We start from the raw sequence: 19,894 nt of genomic DNA on the forward strand, positions 1-19,894 counted from the left end.
GAGACTGTAAATGCAGCAGTAAATGAGATAGAAAGAATCCTGCGTTCAAGCTCACATTCTAGGGGCAAAGATGGGTGCGTAGTGAGCTGGAGGTTCAGTGAATCTAATTCATACCGAGAAGCCCCTGCAGGCTTTCCTTTCCACAGCTACAAAGCAAGGAGCACAGACTCCAGTATATTTTCTCAGTGACCTCTAGACCTCCTCCCTTTGTCCAGGTCTCCTTGGGACTAACCATCAAGCACCAGCAGCAGGAAGGAAGGGAATAGGGTGGGAAGGCAGGCCTAGTGGGAGGGGTCCGAGTCCCTAAAGATAGGCAATGGTGCTACAGCCAAGGCAGTGTGGTAACTAGCTTTCTTCTTTTCTCTGGGGCAGAGAAAGAGAGATCCACAGAGGGAAAGACATAAATGGACAGAGATGACAGAGGAAAAAGGAAGGAGAGAGAAAAAGTAGAACAGAGAGCAGGAGTCAGAAATACAAGGAGAAGGAAGGAGACTGAGGCACAAATAGAAGGTCTGCAGGACTGAACCCTGCCTGTGTTGCTGGGAGACGGCTCTGGGTATAGCTCCTCTTCTGGGTCACTGGAGGGGAAAAGAAAACAAAAAAGAAGAGGGATTCCCTAGATGGTTTTCAGAGTCCTCTGATGCCAAAAATTGTCTCTGCTGCCATCTAGTCACCCCAGGAGGCTTCTGCAGGGGACCTGCCAGCCTCTAAACCAGGATATACTCCATCAGACCCTTGTGAGTAAAGGACAGGCAGTGATGAAAAAACAGTTGCTCTGGGTACGGCAATCTCTGATTGTCATCTTTCTCAGAAAAGATCATAGAAAAGACCCTGAGTTTGTCATCTGTTTCCTAACTGGGGCTCCAGGCTCTGCTCTCTGAGATACCCAATCTGCAAGCAAGCGCAGAAACTTCCCTGAGCTGGGAGCCGGGGTGGCTCCCACCACCCAGGAGCTCCCTGATGCCCAGCACAAGCCTCAGTTGCTAATAGGGCTGCTGCTCTTGCCAGCAGCCTCAGCTGCTTGCTCCTGAGGCTGTGATGCCATCTGCTGCTCAACTTAGGAAATTGGATGACTCTGGTTGCAAAGCCAAGGGGAGCCTTGCCGGACTTGAGCAAGAGGCCTGCTTAGGTCTCAGGAGAGCCATGTCTTTATCTCTGGACAGAACCAGTAGTGGGTCTCAGAGACAGAACAAATGCTCTGTTCCCTGTCATCATTTTTTTTTAGACTAGGCAGGATGCTTCTCGTTCACAAAAAGGGTCCCCTCCCACATAGTACAAGGGTTTATCTGTGTGACCAATAGAATATGACAGATGTAATGGTATGTAACTTCCAAGATTAGATTATAAAAGACACTGGCTTTCTTCTCTCTCTCTCTCTCTCTCTCTCTCTCTCTCTCTCACACACACACACACACACACACACACACACACACACACACACATTACTTGCTCTGGGGGAAGGCAGTTGCCATGTCATGAAACTCCTTTGGAGAGGCTCATGTGGTAAGGAAGTGAGGGCCTCTGTCAACAGCCACATGAATGAGCTGGGAGGCAGAGCCTCAGGCGAGCGAGCCTTCACACGGCTGAAGCCCTAGCAGGCAGGCTGACTGCAACCTCTTGAGTGACCCTGAGTCAGCTCAGCTGAGCTGCTCCCAGTGCCTGACTCTCAGGAACTGGGTGAGATAAATGTTTAAAGTTTGGGGGTAATTTGTTATGGAAAAACATAATAAACGGTCATGGTATTATTACATCATGGCATATCATCTGCATTATATCGCTTCATTTCCTTATGAGATCTGGCATCCGGATCCCAACCTCTCAGTCTCTTTAACCTCATCTTTTACCATCCCATTCTCTCCCCAGCTTAGCCTCACCCTAGGCTCACTCTTGCCTCAGGACTTTTGAATATGCATTTCTCTCTGCTGCTGCCCCCTCCCAGCTACCCCTCTATATGATCACTCCCTTATCTCCTTCAGGTCTTTATTCACATGTAGCCTTTTCAGAGTAGCTCTCCTTGATCCTCCGGCACCCTTAAACTGCAACTGCCACATCTGCCTATCCTTTTCTCTACTTTATTTTTATTCTCAGCCCTTATGATAACATACATAATAAAATACAGTTTACATAATTATCTTATGTCTCTATCCCCCACTAGAATGTAATAAGCTCCATGAAGGCAATAATTTGTGTTTTTGTCTATTTTTGTCACTGCCCTATCCCCAGCACCTGGAATAATGATAAGCACATAATAGATGCGTAATACATATTTACTGAGTGAGAAAAATGAATGTCATAATTCACCAAATATAGTATGTATGTCTTCTATATCCCATATCATATATCACATGCCATATTATGATGTCACATACATATTATATTTAAATGCAGAGCAAGGCAGTGCAGAGAGACTAGAGTTATAATGAGAAGACCTGGCTTTGTTGCTTGCTGGCTAGCTATGTTACTATAAGTCAGGCATGTAACCTCTCTGAGCCTCAGTTTTACTCATCTGTAAAGTGAGATTATTATTTTAAAAATCAATGAAAAATATATTTTTTAAAAATTGTCTTAAAAAAAGAAAGAAAGAGGATGGTGAAGGAATTAAAGGACAACTGAACTCATCCCCTTTGAAAAGAACTCTGCAGAACAAAGGCAACCTGAAATTTCCTAGGGGTGGAGAGGAGGTTGGGAATCCAGGAATCCTGGTGCTGACCGCTGAGCTAGCTGAGCTGGCTTATTCCTTTGAATGTTGCCTCTGTCACTTTCTGCAGTTGAAGCTCAGCCTTCCATCTCATCTTCAAAGAACCTCTGATTGAAGAGATGTCTTCTTTATCTGGAAGGAGGAACCAGGTAAAGCAAATCAGCAGCTTCTCAATTAAAGTGCCTGAAATGGCAGCTGCCATTTTTCCTTTTCTTGTGAGCAATGAGCCTTCTTGGCAGCATTCATCTCCCCAGAGCATGTCTGGCTTGGAAAGAAAAAGAATTTAGCAATTCCTCTCATAAAGGTTCCCTAGGCTAAATGGGACATGAAGAGGTTGGCAGGTTTATTCTTGAATTCAAGATATGCCTGCCTAAGCTCAGTCCAAACAGATACTTTTAGAAAAAAGGATTCTGGTCTGGCTGGTGTGGCTCCGTGGTTGAGCATTGGCCCACGAACCAGGGGGTCAGGTTTCCATTCCCACTCAGGTTACCTGCCTAAAGTCAAAAAGCAAATATGTAAGTAATGAAGTTAGAATCAGATCCACATCTGACTCCCAAATCCATGTTCTTCCCACGCAGGAGACTTGTATATATCACACAGAAATCTGGGTCTTGGTTTCCTTGCATTCTTGGAATATATTTCGTTTATTACCTAACCCCACAAACATGCTAAGATTCTGGCTATTTTTTCATGACCATTTACTGCAGGGTAAATTAGCATCAGAAAGGTGCAATTAACTCTGTTAAGGCTTTCCTGTTATCAAATCTGAATTCACGCTACCTGATGTTCACCTGCCTCATCAGACTGTAATCTCCATCATGGTAAGGACCATGTCTGTCTTATTCATTACTGTATCCCTCCTAGTGCCTAGTGTCTCAAGTTCTATAAAGCAAGATAAGAGAACCCGAGACAAAGGTTAAAAGGTGAATATTTATTTTAAAAACAAGCAAGGAAGAAGTGAGGTAGCCAGAAAGAGAATGAAAGACAGTAAGATACAACTCAGCACAAACAAGCAAGATAAATATAGCCTCTCGCCAGTGTCCTTTTAAAATTACTTTCTATATTTGAGCCTAAGTGACAAGTGAAATCTCCTCTGTAATTTCCCATGTGTTCAGCTAATGAATTTCCAGCAAATGGTTTCAGTAATAGAGGGCCAATTTGGACACTGTGGAGCTGGGGATGGTGAGAAAATGAGGGGTATAGAAATAGACTAACTGAGTCTAGAAACCAAATGAAGGGGTGATTGGAGGCATGTGAGGAGGGAGCCAAGTCTTGGAACTTGCTCAACATCAAGAAGGTTAGGAATTGGTTTTGCTCTAGCTGATGTCACCATGATGTTTCCCTAAATGCTATAGAGAGAGTTTAGAATCCCAGATGCCCTGCAACTATTTTTTGTACCACATTGCCTATCTTGTAAAGAGCTGTACTTGTTTATATGGAGGGCATTATATTAATAATTTAATTTCAACCATTGGAGGGAATGAAGAGACTCTGGCTCTTTCAGGTTTATATACCTTTTACACAGTAGGTACACTATAAATGTTGAACCAAATAATTATGAGGGAGTCAATCATGAGGGAGGGAAAGTATGGGGAATGCACAATCTACCCCTTTACATCTGTTTGTGATACCCACACAAATGATTACTTAAAAACTGTTGATTGAGTGTGACTGAACAATTATTAAATATTTCTCTACTGGTGGTTCCTGTTCAGGAAGGAGAGGAAAAGGACAGTCTTAAGAACAAAAGGGCCCAGCGGGTGTGGCTCAGTGGTTGAGCAGCAACCTTCATAGGAGGTCACAACCAGGAGGTCACAGTTCAATTCCTAGTCAGGGCACATGCCCGGGTTGTGGGCTTGATCCCCAGTTTGGGGCATGGAGGAGGCAGCCAATCAATGATTCTCTCTCATCATTGATGTTTATATCTCTCTCTTCCTCTCCCTTCCTCTCTGAAATAAATAATATATATACATATTTTTAAAAAGAACAAAAGGCATCAAGGAAGGAAGCAAGAAGAGGATAAAATGGAGGAGAAAGTGAAAAGTAGGAAAGCAGGTTGGGGACCTAGTGTCCCTTGGAGCCAACCTTTCCATTATGAAGTCAAACTCAAAACTAAGGGCCTACCCTAATCCTTTGCCTTTTATCTGGTTGCACTTTTTTCTGGAATTTTTCCTTTTCCTTTTTGTTATTATTTGTAACAATCTTGTCTTCAAGAATAAGAAACAAGTAAAAAAGTAGTTGATATTATAGGTAAAAGACCATATAAATCAACTCACGAAAATGAATTCAGAATTTAAAGGATGGATGTTAAGAAGTTTGAATAAGAGCCCTAGCCAGTTTGGCTCAGTGGCAAGAACGTCAGCCTGTGGACTGAAAGGTCCTGGGTTTGATTCCGATCAAGGGCACATACCTGTGTTGCTGGTTCGATCCCCTGTAGGGGGCATGCAGGAGGCAGCCGATCAGTAATTCTCTCATCACTGATGTTTCTATCTCTCTCTCCCTCTCCCTTCCTCTCTGAAATCAATTAAATATATATACATGGTTGAGTAAGAAAAATCTTTTTTTAAAACTAGGAAATGAAAAAATCATAATCTAGGTTTTCCACTAAGGACACTGCATGGCCTATTCCTAAAAAAGGTATCCATCTTTTTAATATAACATGAGAACATGGCCTACAGCTCAGCCTTACTCATAATGGCTGGCCTTCCCTCAACACAATCCTGCCTTCTACCTGGACTAATCTGTGAATCTAGTTGTCACCAGGTCATTGGTCTTTCTAACTGAGGCCTTAGTTTCTTCCTAGCCTCAATTAGTTCCTGTCTCTTTAAAGCACATATGCATGCACACACATAAACCTCATCTTTCCTTTTCATGAATCCTCAGGATAGCTCTGCCTTCTCCATTTTGTGTGTTTGGAAGGAATGAAAGCAAAATATATGAGATGCCAACATAATTTCTCCTTTAGCCGAGCTCCGAAGGACAATTACCCACCCAATCTGCCCAGTTTCATAGCTCTCATAACCCTCCTTTATGAACACACTGTGACAGTCGGATGCTGGCATTGATTATGGCAGCAGTCTTCAGCCACATTCCTATTTAACTGCAAAGCAGAGCTCCTGCCTACCAAGCCAGCACAGCTCATGTGACTTTTTTAATTACTGTATTTATGTAAGCCTTTTCCCAACCACAGCCTGTGTCCAACTCCCATCAAAACTGGAGAGGATCTGTGCTTGCCACTTCTCTAGTGGCTCTCTGGCCTCCTGGCCTAGGGTCTCTTGTAAAATCAATTTAGGGCTCTGGGCTTTCTCAGCAGAGGTCTGTGTGCACAGGAAGCACATTTTTTTTCATTATGAAAAAGCTGAGAGAAGATAGTAAAACATGTTGGCAGATGCCAAGGGCAGTGGCTCACCTAGCACCGAGATAGATCAGCAAAGCCTGTAGAATAGGAGATGGAGGGGGCGGGACAGCGAGAAAGGGGCTCCAGAATTTGGGGAATGGATTTAGGAATTACTGCTGCTGAGCCCTTGCCCCTCTGGGCTCCAGCTTCACCAGCTGTTCAGCAGGATAGAATCATACTGACTTCAGCTAGATGGGGAAGGAAGTTTTAACGTTCAAAGGAAATGCTGGTAATTTGGTGAGCAATCTGGCCTCTCTGGCTGAGTGTGCCACGGTGCAAGGTTCTCCACTGGCAGGGAAAGCAGCTCTTTAGCTGCTGCAGCTCGGCTAAGGATCCCACTGCAGGCACCAGCATGTAGTCCCGCAGGGTTAGGCTGTAGGAGTGAGTGACAAGCATAATCTACCCGAAAACCTCCTGGAGAGATTCTGAAAACCAAGGTGACCTTTGTGGGTGGGCGAGCCATTAGCCGAGTGAGAGCGCTGCCGGAGAAAGACAGAAAGAGGATCTGCGTGGGAGATGGGAAAAGCGTGGGTTGAGCCTGCAGGAAAGGAAAGGCGCCATACGTGTAAGAACCGGCATCCCGGGGGCGCTCAGCGTGGGTAGGCAGGGCACGCGGCTGCACCAGGACACACCAGGTTTTTCCCTTGGCAACTCCAAACCCAGCGCCCCTTCAATCCATAAGTAACAGAGGGGATGAGAGTCAAATAAATGCAGCCCTTGTTAGAATTCCTACCCTTTCCCTTCTGGGGTCTAAGTCCAATAAGGAGTATGCTCATCTATGCCTCGACATTCGCATTTTTCCAATTCGGTCTTTCCTGGGCGGGACTTCAGGCCTCGCCCGCTGGGGCCCCGCCCCGGGCCTCTCCGGGGCGGGGCTCTCCCCGGCTCCCGGCTTCCCTTTCCTCCGCGGCCCCTGCGGGGGCTGGAGTGTCCCGGCCGAGCTCCCAGCTCCGGGCACGCGGTGAGTAAGGACCAAGTGGGGGAGCCCTTGGAGGTTTACTGCCGGGACCAGAGGCAGCGGTGGGGAGGCTTCTTTCAAGGCACGAGGCGAAACGGGGGTTCGTTTCCTCCTGACCCCGGATTTGGAGGGCATCTTGAAAAGACTCTGGGAGTTCATAGCCCTAGGGTCGCCCCTGGTTTCCTACCATCCCTCTTGTCCCTGCAGAGTCACATAGAGCTGGTCGTGGAGAGCCTAGCTCCCCAGGCACGAGGGCCAGGGGCCTGGGTAAGGTTGTGAGGAACACGTGGCCGGTGGAGTTCCGGCAGTTCCTTTCACCCAAGGCCCTGAAAGGGATTCGTTTTTTTACCTAGACAGTAAGTTCCCGGTAGTTACTTCTTGCTCTAAATCATTTGGAGGCGGTTAGAAGTGAAATTAGAGGTGGCTGGGAAAAGGTATGGTCTTAGATACACTAACCTGAAATAAAGGTAAATTATAAGGGTGAGTTGGGTGGGAATGTTTATTAGCATTCTTGCACACATCTTGGTTGTTTTCAACCAATAGTCGAGGATCTTTGGCAGGAATGTCAACCTGTCTCAAGTTCCTTCCACATCCAGTACTGAGACCAATTACTTTTCTGAAGTACTGCTTTTATAGTTCTTAAAGAGACCCCATAATCAAGGCCCTCCTCAACTTAGTTTTAACTAGCCTTCCAATTTCCCCTCCCAGGGTAACTTTTCCCTTCTACTCACTTGTATCCATCATCTCCTTGACTGTAACGTAACTCCTGATAACAGCAAGTGTTTACTGAGTGCCTGTTCTATACCAGATATTATCCTACGCGCATAATTTATATTCCATTAAGTCTCCCATCCACCTTGCATACAGAGTACTATTAATAACATTCCTATTTTACAAATGAGGAGACTGAGGTAGAGACAATTTTAAGTTACTTACCAGCTGTTAATTGGCTGTTAAGCTTCCTGATACTTATTGACCAGACCATTGATTTGATCCTGTTGAACTGCCGAGGGACATAAGTAACAGTCACATGTGAAAATAACGTTAGCCAAGGGAAAATTGTTCGATTGCCTGTTATTGTTTCTGTAGCTCAGGCCTCACATAGTTATGGGGTTTGGGGGCCTGAGGTCTTGGACCCCACACAAGTGTTCACTAACTATCGGCTGACTAACCTGGAGTGCTTTGATTGCAGTTGTGGACTTTGGACAGATGCAGCGTCAGGTGAGTACAACTCCATTCACCTACCTTTGGCCCCAGCTGTAGGCAGCTGCCTAGGTTGCCTTATACCTAGGCAAGTGTTACACTGCTGGCAGAACAGCAGCCCATAGCTGGTTGGCATTCTGGGCCTGGTTCATGCCAACTCGGTTGTTAACTATACCAGGATGCCAGCATATGTGCTTATCCAATCTGTAAGAGCATGACTTTGCAGGGAGAAACCTAAAAATTCAGACCTTTCTAAGTGGTTCTGGTCCAACAGGTTTGGCTAGTATGAGGTCACTTGAATCACACATTGGAAACAGAAAAAAAGGTAATCAAGCCATGAAGGGATGTATAAGTAGAGAGAAAAAGTTAGGCTACCAAGTACTCAGGGGGCCTTATACAGGCAGGAAGTACATGGGATTTTTGCTAATTTCTCTGAAATAAAATTTCATGGCTCCCACTCCCCCACCATACAAAGCTAGTCAGGATGATCCCTTTGTAGAGGGATTTCATAGCTGTACTTCTGTATGAGAATGCCTTATAGGAAAATGTTGATGTGAATTTGCTTTAAAATTACGGGCATTCTTCTCTACTTCATTAATAAAATATAAAAATAGCAATTAAGGGGCTCTAGACACTTGGCCTAGCTACAACCGTAATAATTACTGGTTTAGGCTGCCCAGATATTTGTAGTTTCTTATTTCAGGGGTGAACAGAGTTGTTGCCTTTTTGGAACAGTAAATCTTGAGCCCTCTTGGTAATGATTTTGTTTCGGAATGCTAATTTTCTGAGAAGAGATCATTCTCCGTTCTAGGCAAACACTTTTCACTCAGGGTGATGCAGGGGATTATCCCTTAGAGCTGACTTAGTTGCTGCTTCTGTGAAAAGTGACTTCCTAGTTTCCATAAGAGGAACTGGTGAGAATGTTGGGGAGATGGGGGAGTTATTTATCAAAGCTAGTTTTGTTCTATCAATTGGCTTCCCCTTAAAAGGATTCCCTTAGCTGAATGCTTTTTTTAATACTTCAGATGTTCGTTGTGAATATGCCTTTTATATATGGGGTCTTAAAACTAGTGATATTTAGAGGGCTTGAGGAATGGTTAGTTTTAATGGTAACATGGGAAAGAAAAAGGCAAATAATGGGAAGTAAAATAATTCCTGTGAATATAAAAAATATAGTAAATTATAAATAGCAGGTGGCATTCTATTTACATCTACAAAAGTGTAGCCTTAGGAGCTGCTGTTTCAATCAGTGAAATTTTTTTCTTTTTAGGATGACTTGAAAGTCGGGCATCCTTGGCCCTCCTGAATAGAGGAAATTAGTGACAGGTGGACAGTCTGTATGGAATTTTCAGGTAAATGTCCCTATTCATTCCAATATTGCCTATGTGTCAGGCCTTTTGTTAGTCGGTGTCCATCAGAAAACATTGGGAGGCAAAGGCACCTATATGTGTCCCCAACAAATTCAGCCTGAGTAGGATTTTGATAGTTGTGGTCTGAAGCATGTAGCATCTTTGAGATTATCTGTATCATTCCATCTGAGGAATTTATAGGGAGATTGCACATTCCATAAGGGAAAGGAAACTATCTTACCTTGTTCACTGCAAGAACCCAAGCTCAGTGCCTGGCAAATGGCAGAAACTCTCTGAATGTTGGATAAAATGACTGAAGGCATGGCAAAGGGATTCTTGTTTCCTATTCATTTAAAAGATTTGGCAGCATGGTCTTCAATCAGTGCTTCCAGGCCTCTGTTTTGTAGCCAACATTTAATTCATGGGGATACTTGTATCCATATCTTCTGCCTGGGGTGCCAGGGTATCTGAAACAAATAAAAAAGCTGTTTCAGGAATTATCCAGCGGTTGTCAGCTATCCAGGCTAGTGTGATGCCTTGGATGGTGTTACACTGTTGGAAGAGCAAGCGCTGCCTTTAATGAGGTCTGGCTCCAAGCACTGTTTTGGTATTGTGGCCGAGTACCTTTGGGCAGTGTTTTGCACCTCTGAGAGTGGAATAACTCCTCCTGTGGAGTTAGTCCTAGTCTGGGTGCGAACAGTTTTTTTAAAATATATTTTTACTGATTTCAGAGAGGAAGGGAGAGATAGAAACATCAATGATGAGAAAGAATCATTAATGGGCTGCCTCCTGCATGCCCTATACTGGGGATTGAGCCCGCAACCCAGGCGTGTGCCCTGACCAGGAATTGAACCCTGACCTCCTGGTTCATAGCTCACTGCTCAACCACTGAGACACGCCAGTGGGGCCAAACAATTTTTTTCTGTTAGAAAAGGACCCCTGTTAAAGACAGCCTGTCATTCCTTTTCTCTGAATTCTAGGTGCCTTCACCAGAGAAACCTGTCTCCATCGGAACCTCAAATGTGTATGTAATCCTTTTGTCATGTAGGTCCTAATTAACTTGCTTCAGCTCAGATGGGTGGTATGAAATAATAGAAAGATACATATATATTGGTCTCTGCCCCTGGTTCCTGCCCCAGAGCTCTTAAAACACTTGTAATTTCCTAAGTGATAAGAGCATCTTGTGTTTAATATTCAGCTTTTTAAAATTTTGGTTCCTGACCAGAGCTCCTAAAGCCCATGGAATTTCCCAGGTGATAGGAAATTCTTCTATTGGGGGATGGTCACGAGAAACACCTATTAGTCAGAAACACTGTAATAACTTGGACTTATAATTTGGAGGTGGGAGGGGCACGGCACAGTCTTGGGGAATGTGCCCTTAACCTGTGATATCTGATGGTTTCTAGGTGTAGATAGTGTCAGAATTGAGTTAAATTGTAGGAAACCCAGCTGGCGACCCAGATTTGCTTGGTTTGGGAAAACCAAGCTGGTGTCATAAGTGTTGACAGTGGTGGTAGTGTGAGAGCAAAGGAAAAACAGAAGTGAGGTTTTCTATTCAGGTAGAAAACTAAGCTCTCATTTTCTAGAGCTCTGCTATGCAATACATATGGCTATTTAAATTGACAAACGATTAAGTAAAATCAGTTTTTCCATGTCAGTATCTAGTGACTCCCATTGGACAGTTCAGAATAATTCCACCAATGCAAAAAGTTTTATCATGCAATGTTCTAGAGGAGGGCTGGCAAACTTCCTGTAAAGGGCAGGATAATATTTTAGGCTTGCACACCACATAATCTCTGTTGTCACTACTCACCCCTGCAGTTGTGGTGTAAAAGCAGCCATAGACAACATAGCAATAAGTGAGCATCACTATGTTCCAATAAAACTTTACGGGCACTGACATGAGAATTTCGTAACATTTGTAGTGTTGCAACAAAAAATTTGACTCCAACCATTTTAAGCTCAAGGGTCTTTCAAAAACAGATGGCAGGCCCTGACCAGTGTGGCTCAATTGGTCATTGGTTCGATTCCTGGTCAGGGCATATACCCAGGTTGCTGATTTGATCCCCCTGTCAGGGTACATATGGGAAGCAACTGGTGGATATTTCTCTCCCTCTCTAAAAACCAATAAAAACATTTAAACAGATGGTAGGCTAGAATTGGCCTACAAGTTACAGTTCACTAACCCCTGTTCTAGAGAATGAAATTCAGGCCTTGAGACTTGACAGGGTCAGGGTTAATACCAATGTATGAAAAATTCCATATTGTTAATACTTTTGCATTATAGCAAACCTTTACCATACAGCCTTCATCTTTTAGAGGACTAAGGTGACTTCAATAGTTCTCTTTTAATGGACACCTAAGGAAGAGGTCCTAAGAGCAGCAGTCTTGAATTCCAGCAGCGCCTGATCACAGCCTCAGTCCTTCATAGTGAAATAGAAATGGCTTCGCCTGGCCGGAGTGGCTTAGTTGGAGCATCATGCCATGGACTGAAAGTTTGCTGGCTCAATTCCTGATCAGGTACATAACTGGGTTGTGGCGGGGAGAAGGCACATAAGGAAAGCAACCGATTAATAGTCCTCTTTCCCACCCCCAACCCCCAATCTCTAAGCATGTCCTCGGGTGAGGATTTAAAAAAGAAGATCCCACCCTAACCGGTTTGGCTCAGTGGATGGAGCTTAGGCCTGCGGACTGAAGGGTCCCAGGTTCGATTCCAGTCAAGGGGCATGTACCTTGGTTGCAGGCACATCCGGGAGGATGGGGGGGTGTGCAGGAGGCAGCTGATCGAGTCTTCTCTCTCATCGATGTTTCTAACTCTCTCTCTCCCTTCCTCTCTGTAAAAAATCAATAAAATATATTTTTTTTAAAAAGAAGATCCCTGGCCAGCATGGTTCTTGGTTAGGGTGCCTGCTTTTGACCAGAAGGGTCTCAGGTTTGATTCCGGTCAAGGGCACATACCTGGGTTGCAGATTCCCTGCCCCGGTTGGGGCTCAGTGGAGGCAACCAATTGATGTGGCTCTCTCACATCAATGTTTTTCTTTCTCCTCTCTTCCGTTCCCCCTCCCTTACACACTCTCTAAAATTAATGGGGAAAAATGTCCTCCAGTGAAGATCAACCCAAAAAAAGGAAGAAATGGCTTCTATGGAAAGGGGAAATATTTATATATCATGAATAGCCAGGGTTTAAAATATGGGATCTCAGTTCCTCTGAGCATCCAGATTGTCCTGACCATGGTAATGCTACCCAGGTGCAAAAAGAGGCCCCTGTGTTGGTACTTGAAAAGGGATAATTTACTTGGTATTTGTGCTTGTATTTAATACCTAAGAGGTTTCAATGACTTAATCATGCACATTAAGATAATTCTATGGGATTTCCTACTTAATAAGTGAAGTTAGTCACCCATTACTCCTTGTTGACTTGATTTTCTTTATTTCCTGGTGAGCCTAAGATGAAGTAAAACATTTCAAAGTAGCTTTTTATTCATTCCTTCTTTTTCCCTATCATCTTTTTTCCCATGCTGCAGTGGAAACTGAAATTGGACTGGCAGGTTTACTGGTCTGTAAGAATTCAAGCTGCCACCTCCTGCCATAGGTAGCAGTTAGTAAAGACAAGTGTCCCTCTTTGTTGCCTTGCTCAAGTTTCAAGTTTAATACATCATACTAGAGGCCTGGTGTACGGATTTATGCTGAAACCGGCTCTCCGACACCTCCTGAGGGGGTCCTGGATTGTGAGAGCATGGTTCTCAGGTTACATACCACAGCTTGGCAGCTCCTGCATTGAGCATCTGCCCCCTGGTGGTCAGTGCATGTCATAGCTACCAGTTGGACGATTGAACAGCTTAGGCTTTTACATATATAGATTAAAAGGAAAAACTGAAGCAGGATGACTAGGGGGCCCCAAGCATTGAATGCTGTCCTGCTGCTTGTCAATAATTTATTTTCCTTTCAGGGTTGAAATAACTGTCAGTGGACTTTTGCATTGATATTTCTGATTGCGCCTCAAATTTTAATCAGGAAAACAAAATTACAGAGGAATACATTCTACAGGCTCCAAAGGGACACTAAAAGGAGGCTCAATGCCTGGGCATTTACACAAAGGAGAAAACCTTATAAGAGCAATTAATTAAGAACTTTAAAAAGTGACAGTGACTCCTGTTAATCTTGCTGCTTAATTGGGGCTTTAAAAATAGCTTCCAGTTAATGGGCCTGTCAATATTCTCTTGGGAAACAATTTCACTGACTTAATCAGTTATAATACTTAGACTGTCTGCTTAAAAATATCTTTCTCTTTATTGCTATTTTAACGAACCAACTTGGTGGGTCATATATTAGTCCATTGAATATCTTAAGGCCTGGTTTAAAGGGGCCCCTCTTACTTTGCCCCTCCCAATTCTCCAGTAAAGGGCCTTTGGGGTGTGAGAATGTTCTATACTGCTTTATTACCTGAGAAGGAGGTGGTAAAACGGACCTTGAAATTTATTTTATTTTAGGTTAGTTACAGAAAAGTTGTGACAATAGAATGAAGAATTCCCATCTACCCCTCATCCAGTTTCCCCTAATGTTTACTATTTTACAATAGTATAGTACATTTGTCACAATGGACTAATGGATACAGTATTAATTAAAGTCCATACTTTATTCTGATTTCCTTAGTTTTCATCTAATGTCCTTTTTCTGTTCCAGGATCCCATTGAAGATACAATTAGTCGTCATGTCTCTGTAGGTACCTCTTTGCTGTGACAGCTTCTTAGACTTTCCTTGTTTTTTGATGATCCTGAGTTTTGAGTCAGGTATTTTGTAGAAAGTCCTTCAGTTAGGATTGAGTTTTTCTCATTATTAGGTTGGGGTTAAGGGATTTTGAGGAAGACCACGGAGGTAAAGTGCCATTCTCATCACATAATCAAGAATACAGAATATCAGCATGATTTATTACTATTTAGAAAAATGATTTCAGTATGTTTTTTGAGAGAGAGAGAGAGAAGCTCAATGGGCTGCCTTGAGCCTGCAACTCAGGCATGTGCCCTGACTAGGAATTGAATCGGAGACCGCTTGGTACATTGGACAACACTTAACCAACCAAGCCACACTGGCCATGGGGTGATTTATTACTGTTGATCTGAGCCTTGATCACCTGGCTTGGGTCTTATTTGCCAGTTTTGTCCATTGTAAAATTCCTCCTCTCTATCCAGTACTGCACTCTGCCATGAAAGTCACCGTGTGCAGCCTATACTTAAGGAGAGGGAAGTTTTGCTCTCCTTGGAATTTTTCAGAAATAAACTGGTCTTTTTCTCCTCCATTTATTCAACTTATTTATCTCACTGTGGACTTACAGATATTTACTGTAGACTTGGGGAAATAATCCAATAATACTTTTTTTTGTTCAGATTGTTCCAGCTTTGACCATTGGGAGCTCTTTCAGTTCACTCCTGTGTCCCATCAATATGCCCCATCATTGTGGGATTATTGTTATTTTTTGTAAGGACTTCTAGCTTTAGGGCACTATAAAATGCTCCAGGCTCATCTTATATAGTTCCTATCTCAATCCCAGAGTCAACCATTTATTTAATGGGCCCTAGTTCTTTATTATTTAATAGTATTAAGGAACTAAGATCTGGGTGCTCATGGTAGAACTATGAAATATATATTTTTACTAATATATATGTATACCAGGATCCATAGTTCCATTGCTTCCTATATTCTGTGTCATTTCATTTTTTAATATTCAGTGCATTTTGTCCCATTGTCTTTGATTATTCTTTCATCTGGAACAGTGAGCCTATTGCCTTTTATAGTGGATGCTGTTGACCCCAAGTGACTGATAGTTTTTACCCTACAAACTCACAGTAGAGGAGGGGAATTTTTTTATCAGCTGCTGGTCAAAGGGAGGAGCCAAGCCCAGGCCTTAGTATCCTAATGAGTTAAAGGAGAATGGAGATGCCCTCAAGAAACAGAGCTTCTTGAGTTAGAATCCTGGCTTTACCAGTGTGGCAGATAGAACTTTTTGTCCTCTTTAGTTGTGATTCTCTAGAGAAGAGCTCAAAGGGATTAACAAGTGTAATATGCTGGCCGTCCCAGGCAGTGGTGGGTTGGACATGAGGCAATGAACAGAAGAAGGAAAGGACAGAATAGAAAAGTTCTGTCCCGGCCTATACTACACCTCCCATGGCATTCTATCCTTTTCTACACTGGGCTTCCATTTCTTGCCCCTGTAGCACCCAATCATAATCTGTTTCTTCACGGGACTCTTCATATTAAATTCCTCAGATCCCTAAACCCCCTCATCTTTGTATAATAGCTACATGGGGCGATTGAGGAAGAGACAATAACCTATGATAATTAATCATCTTGTCAGAAGACTGGTCATTTAACTCTTACCCTTTTATGGCTTTTATCAACTGAATCCTATGCTAGATAGTGGAGATAAGTGATGAACCAGACACTGTCCCTACTTACCTTAACATGGCCTGTCAAACCTAGCCCATAACTTTCTCACCCATCTACCACCTTCAGTTTTCCTTCTGGTCACACTGGTTTCTTTTAGTCTTGGTTTATCTCACTCCCATATATCTAAGCGGCCTCAGTTCTACTGACAGCTAACTAAAGAGCCTCAGCTGGTAATATTAATATTTATGTGTTATAATGTACCCTAGAGTAAGGCCATAGAATATCCTGTTTTTCAATAATACCCAAGTAAAAGTAGTGAGATTGCTAGTTTTCTTTAAAAGTTTTTTGAACCCTGACAAGTTTGGCTCAGTGGATAGAGCGTTGGCCTGCGGACTGAAGGGTCCCGGGTTCGATTCTGGTCAAGGGCATGTACCTTGGCTGCAGGTATACCCCCAGTAGGAGGTGTGCAGGAGGCAGCTGGTCGAGGTTCCTCTCTCATCGATGTTCCTAACTCTATCCCTTTCCCTTCCTCTCTGTAAAAAATCTATAAAATATATATTTTTAAAAAAAAGTTTTTTGAAACAAAAATCTTGAAATCATAGGTGTCAGATTTCCATATCATTTGCTAGTGGACATTAAAAGATAGAAGAATATAGTGTACAAATATTTGAACAAATATTTGAAACTAAGTTTAGCTTCAAAAAGTACTTAATGAAAATAATGGGTTTGCAGAGGATTTGTTCAAATTTGATACATCCATTAACTAAAATATGTGGGCTTTTGTGTGTTTTTTCGGGGGGATAACCTGTAAATGTCTTCATAGTTAAGAAAATCTGTGATGCCGAAACCGGTTTGGCTCAGTGGACAGAGCGTCAGCCTGCGGACTGAAAGGTCCCAGGTTCGATTCCGGTCAAGGGCATGTACCTTGGTTGCGGGCACATCCCCAGTGTGGGGGAGTGTGCAGAAGGCAGCTGATCGATGTTTCTTTCTCATCGATGTTTCTAACTCTCTATCTCTCCTTTCCTCTCTGTAAAAAAAACTCAATAAAATATATTTTTTAAAAAAAAGAAAGAAAATTTGTGAAACATCTTTGTGTATAAGTTATAGCTGCAGGAGATGCCAAGATAAAACTTAGAACCAGATTTAAATGGATAATTTTAACATGTTCACTCTGGGGCTCTATAAAAATGAATAATCTTTGAAACTATGGTTTTGTCATTTTAGGATTTTTTACGTAAATATTCTTCAGGATGTGTGGCAACATAGAATATTGACAACATTTGCTGTACATTGACTATGTTCCAGAACTGCTAATAAACTCATTCTGCACATCCCTTAATCTTCTCAACAGCCCCACAAAGTAACACAGTTAGTGGACCCAGGAACTAATGTGGTGTTCAGTGATTCTCCCCAAAGATGGCAGTTGGTTTAGGGCTTTCATGTATAGTGCTCCCAAGTCTTTACAACTAACTCATAAATATCTACTTGTCTTTGTTGTCATCAACTCATTCAGACTAGTATCTTTCAGTGTCTACTGAAATGTCTGTCCTCTGGTGTCTTTACACCTATTATAGATGCCAAATACTTTTTTTCAGGCCATTAGCATCTTAGCCACTCTTGCTGCAGCTTGAGGACAATTCCTTTTGCTCTTAACATACACAGAACGTATACAGATATACCCTTTAGCCTTTAAAAGGAGTCCGCATCTACTTTATTCTTTTTCTCGTACATACCATCCATGAGCCACATACCCATGAGTCTCAGGTTTTAAAAAATGTCCCACTGGGGAGTCTGAATGGTCACACATCCCCATCCCTATTCTTACCCTGTGGTAGAGCTTATCACTTCCTATTCCTTAAGGACTTAATTTTATTAGTATTTAAGAGGATAGGAGTGAAGTTGGGTTCCCTTTTTAGTTTCACATATATACCTGCCAGATTAAGGGATAAAAAACTTGAATAGGTACACATTACAAACAAACCATTATGTAATATAACACAAGCCATTTCTAGATTATTTAAGAATACATTGAGGATATTTGCAATTAATCTCAAAAATTACATGATCTCCCTATAATGCTAACATGGTGTTTGCTAAAGTTGCTAAGAGTCAAGATTCCTATCCTATCTTCCCCCAAAAGCCTGTAATGATTAATTGGGAAATTCTAGAAGTGTTCCTAATTTTAAAAAAGCTTTGTTCAAAGACAATCAAGACAAGAAACTAAATGTATAAGTCGGGGGGAAAGGTAAACATCCCTTGTAGATGGTGAGTTTTCCTAAATGTTATGAGTGTCAACTAGAAATAGTTCATTCAACTAGCAGGTAAGCAGTTTGAAGATAAACTGAGGGGAAAATAAAACTTGGAATAGTTATGGAGACATGTATAAGTTATATATGAATAAAACATTAAAATAATGATCAATGAAATCTTAAATGGTAAGCTATACCATGTCCAAGAAATCTCAGCATAATTCTCCCAGAGAAAACTAAGATATTTAAGGACTGAATAAAAGTAACGAGTATTTTTGGAACTAGTCAAGTTGATTCTAACATGCATTTGGAAAAATATTGTGGAAAATAAGTCAAAGGAAAAGTAGCCCTACCCCATGTGGAAACTGCAAGAATAAAGTGAGGTGGTATTGGCACATGAATATCAATGAATGGAACAGATAAGTCCAGAATAGATCCTGAAACAGGTTGTAAGAAAAATAAGCAGTTTTTTTTCTTACAATTGTGTATTAGCTTGCCTTCTAAGAAAAGCAAAATGAATACATAAAAGGAAAAGATGTGACTAGATTTTAAAGATTGTGTGTGGAAAAGCACCATACAAGAATAGGTTTATGGGTAGGTGTTTGCCAAAGATTAATTATTCTTTAATCCAGTTTCTATAAAGCGAAAGCTCAACAACCCAATAGATAAATGGACAAAATAAACAGTTGAAGGATGATGATTAACCTCAGTTAAAGCAATCTGATTTTCAAACAGCTCTGGATAGCGATTATCAAAGGAATGGGGCAACAGGCACTCGTTTGTTGAGTAAATTGGCATAATCAATGAGGGCAATCTAGTTTTTAAAATTAAAACTCTAAGCAATTCCAGTGAAATCAAAATATTTTGTGACGTAAAAATTATATATTCCAATTTTAATGTTAACACAGTCACTCATTTATTGACCATTTATCTGTGGCTGCTTTTTCTGACATACCATATGGCCCACAAGACTAAAATGTCATTTGTCCATCTACAGAAATTTTGCCTGCTACCTGCTCTAGAACAGCACTATATAATAAAAATTTGCAATGGCAAAAATGTTCTAGCTATCCACTAGCTATATGTAGATAGTAAAATTGCAAAAGGGAATGTAGCTTATGGCTATTGAACAATGGAATAGCTCTACAATGTATGACCTTTAAGCTTTGTTTAGTGTATCACTGCAACATAACCACCTTAAAATGTACTAGTACTTGCTGAAACCGGTTTGGCTCAGTGGATAGAGCGTCGGCCTGCGGATTGAAAGGTCCCAGGTTCGATTCCGGTCAAGGGCATGTACCTGGGTTGTGGGCACATCCCCAGTAGGGGATGTGCAGGAGGCAGCTGGTCGATGTTTCTCTCTCATCGATGTTTCTGACTCTCTCTCCCTTCCTCTCTGTGGAAAATCAATAAAATATATTTTTTAAAAAATGTACTAGTACAAACAAGTATTAAATTCTATGGGTTGAGCCTCGGCTGGTATGGCTTGGTTGGGCTTGTCCCATGCACGGAAAGGTGCAGGAGTGTGTATGCAAGAGGAAGACAATTGATGTTTCTCCCTCTCCTTTGTCTCTAAAAGTCAATAAAAATAGATATTTTTTAAATCATGTGGGTTTGCCCTAACTGGTTTGGCTCAGTGGATACAGTGTCGGCCTG

The 19,894-nt window shown here is 42.1% G+C and overlaps 1 protein-coding gene and 1 non-coding gene across 13 annotated transcripts in view; both read left to right on the plus strand.

Annotated features, from left to right (window-relative positions):
• The first annotated feature begins 7,009 nt into the window (after positions 1-7,009).
• MATR3 (matrin 3) overlaps positions 7,010-19,894 on the plus strand; it is a 50,267-nt gene continuing 37,382 nt past the window's right edge. Inside the window, exons 1-4 of one of the 12 annotated variants that reach the window (XM_059698539.1) lie at positions 7,011-7,056; positions 8,246-8,274; positions 9,527-9,608; positions 10,586-10,629. In XM_059698539.1, coding sequence (XP_059554522.1) covers positions 9,596-9,608; positions 10,586-10,629 — 57 coding nt within the window. In that variant the 5' untranslated portion in view covers positions 7,011-7,056; positions 8,246-8,274; positions 9,527-9,595. Of the gene's footprint in view, positions 7,057-8,245; positions 8,275-9,065; positions 9,171-9,526; positions 9,609-10,557; positions 10,630-11,892; positions 12,126-19,894 lie in introns of those variants that run through there. The other 11 variants (XM_059698528.1, XM_059698529.1, XM_059698527.1 and 8 more) reach the window with 11 other exon arrangements.
• Positions 10,106-10,306, plus strand: LOC132236283 (small nucleolar RNA SNORA74). Its single transcript, XR_009453232.1, has one exon. It is a non-coding gene; the product is annotated as a small nucleolar RNA SNORA74 (small nucleolar RNA).

This window comes from Myotis daubentonii, chromosome 5 (genome assembly GCF_963259705.1).
Source record: "Myotis daubentonii chromosome 5, mMyoDau2.1, whole genome shotgun sequence".
Taxonomy (NCBI): domain Eukaryota; kingdom Metazoa; phylum Chordata; class Mammalia; order Chiroptera; family Vespertilionidae; genus Myotis; species Myotis daubentonii.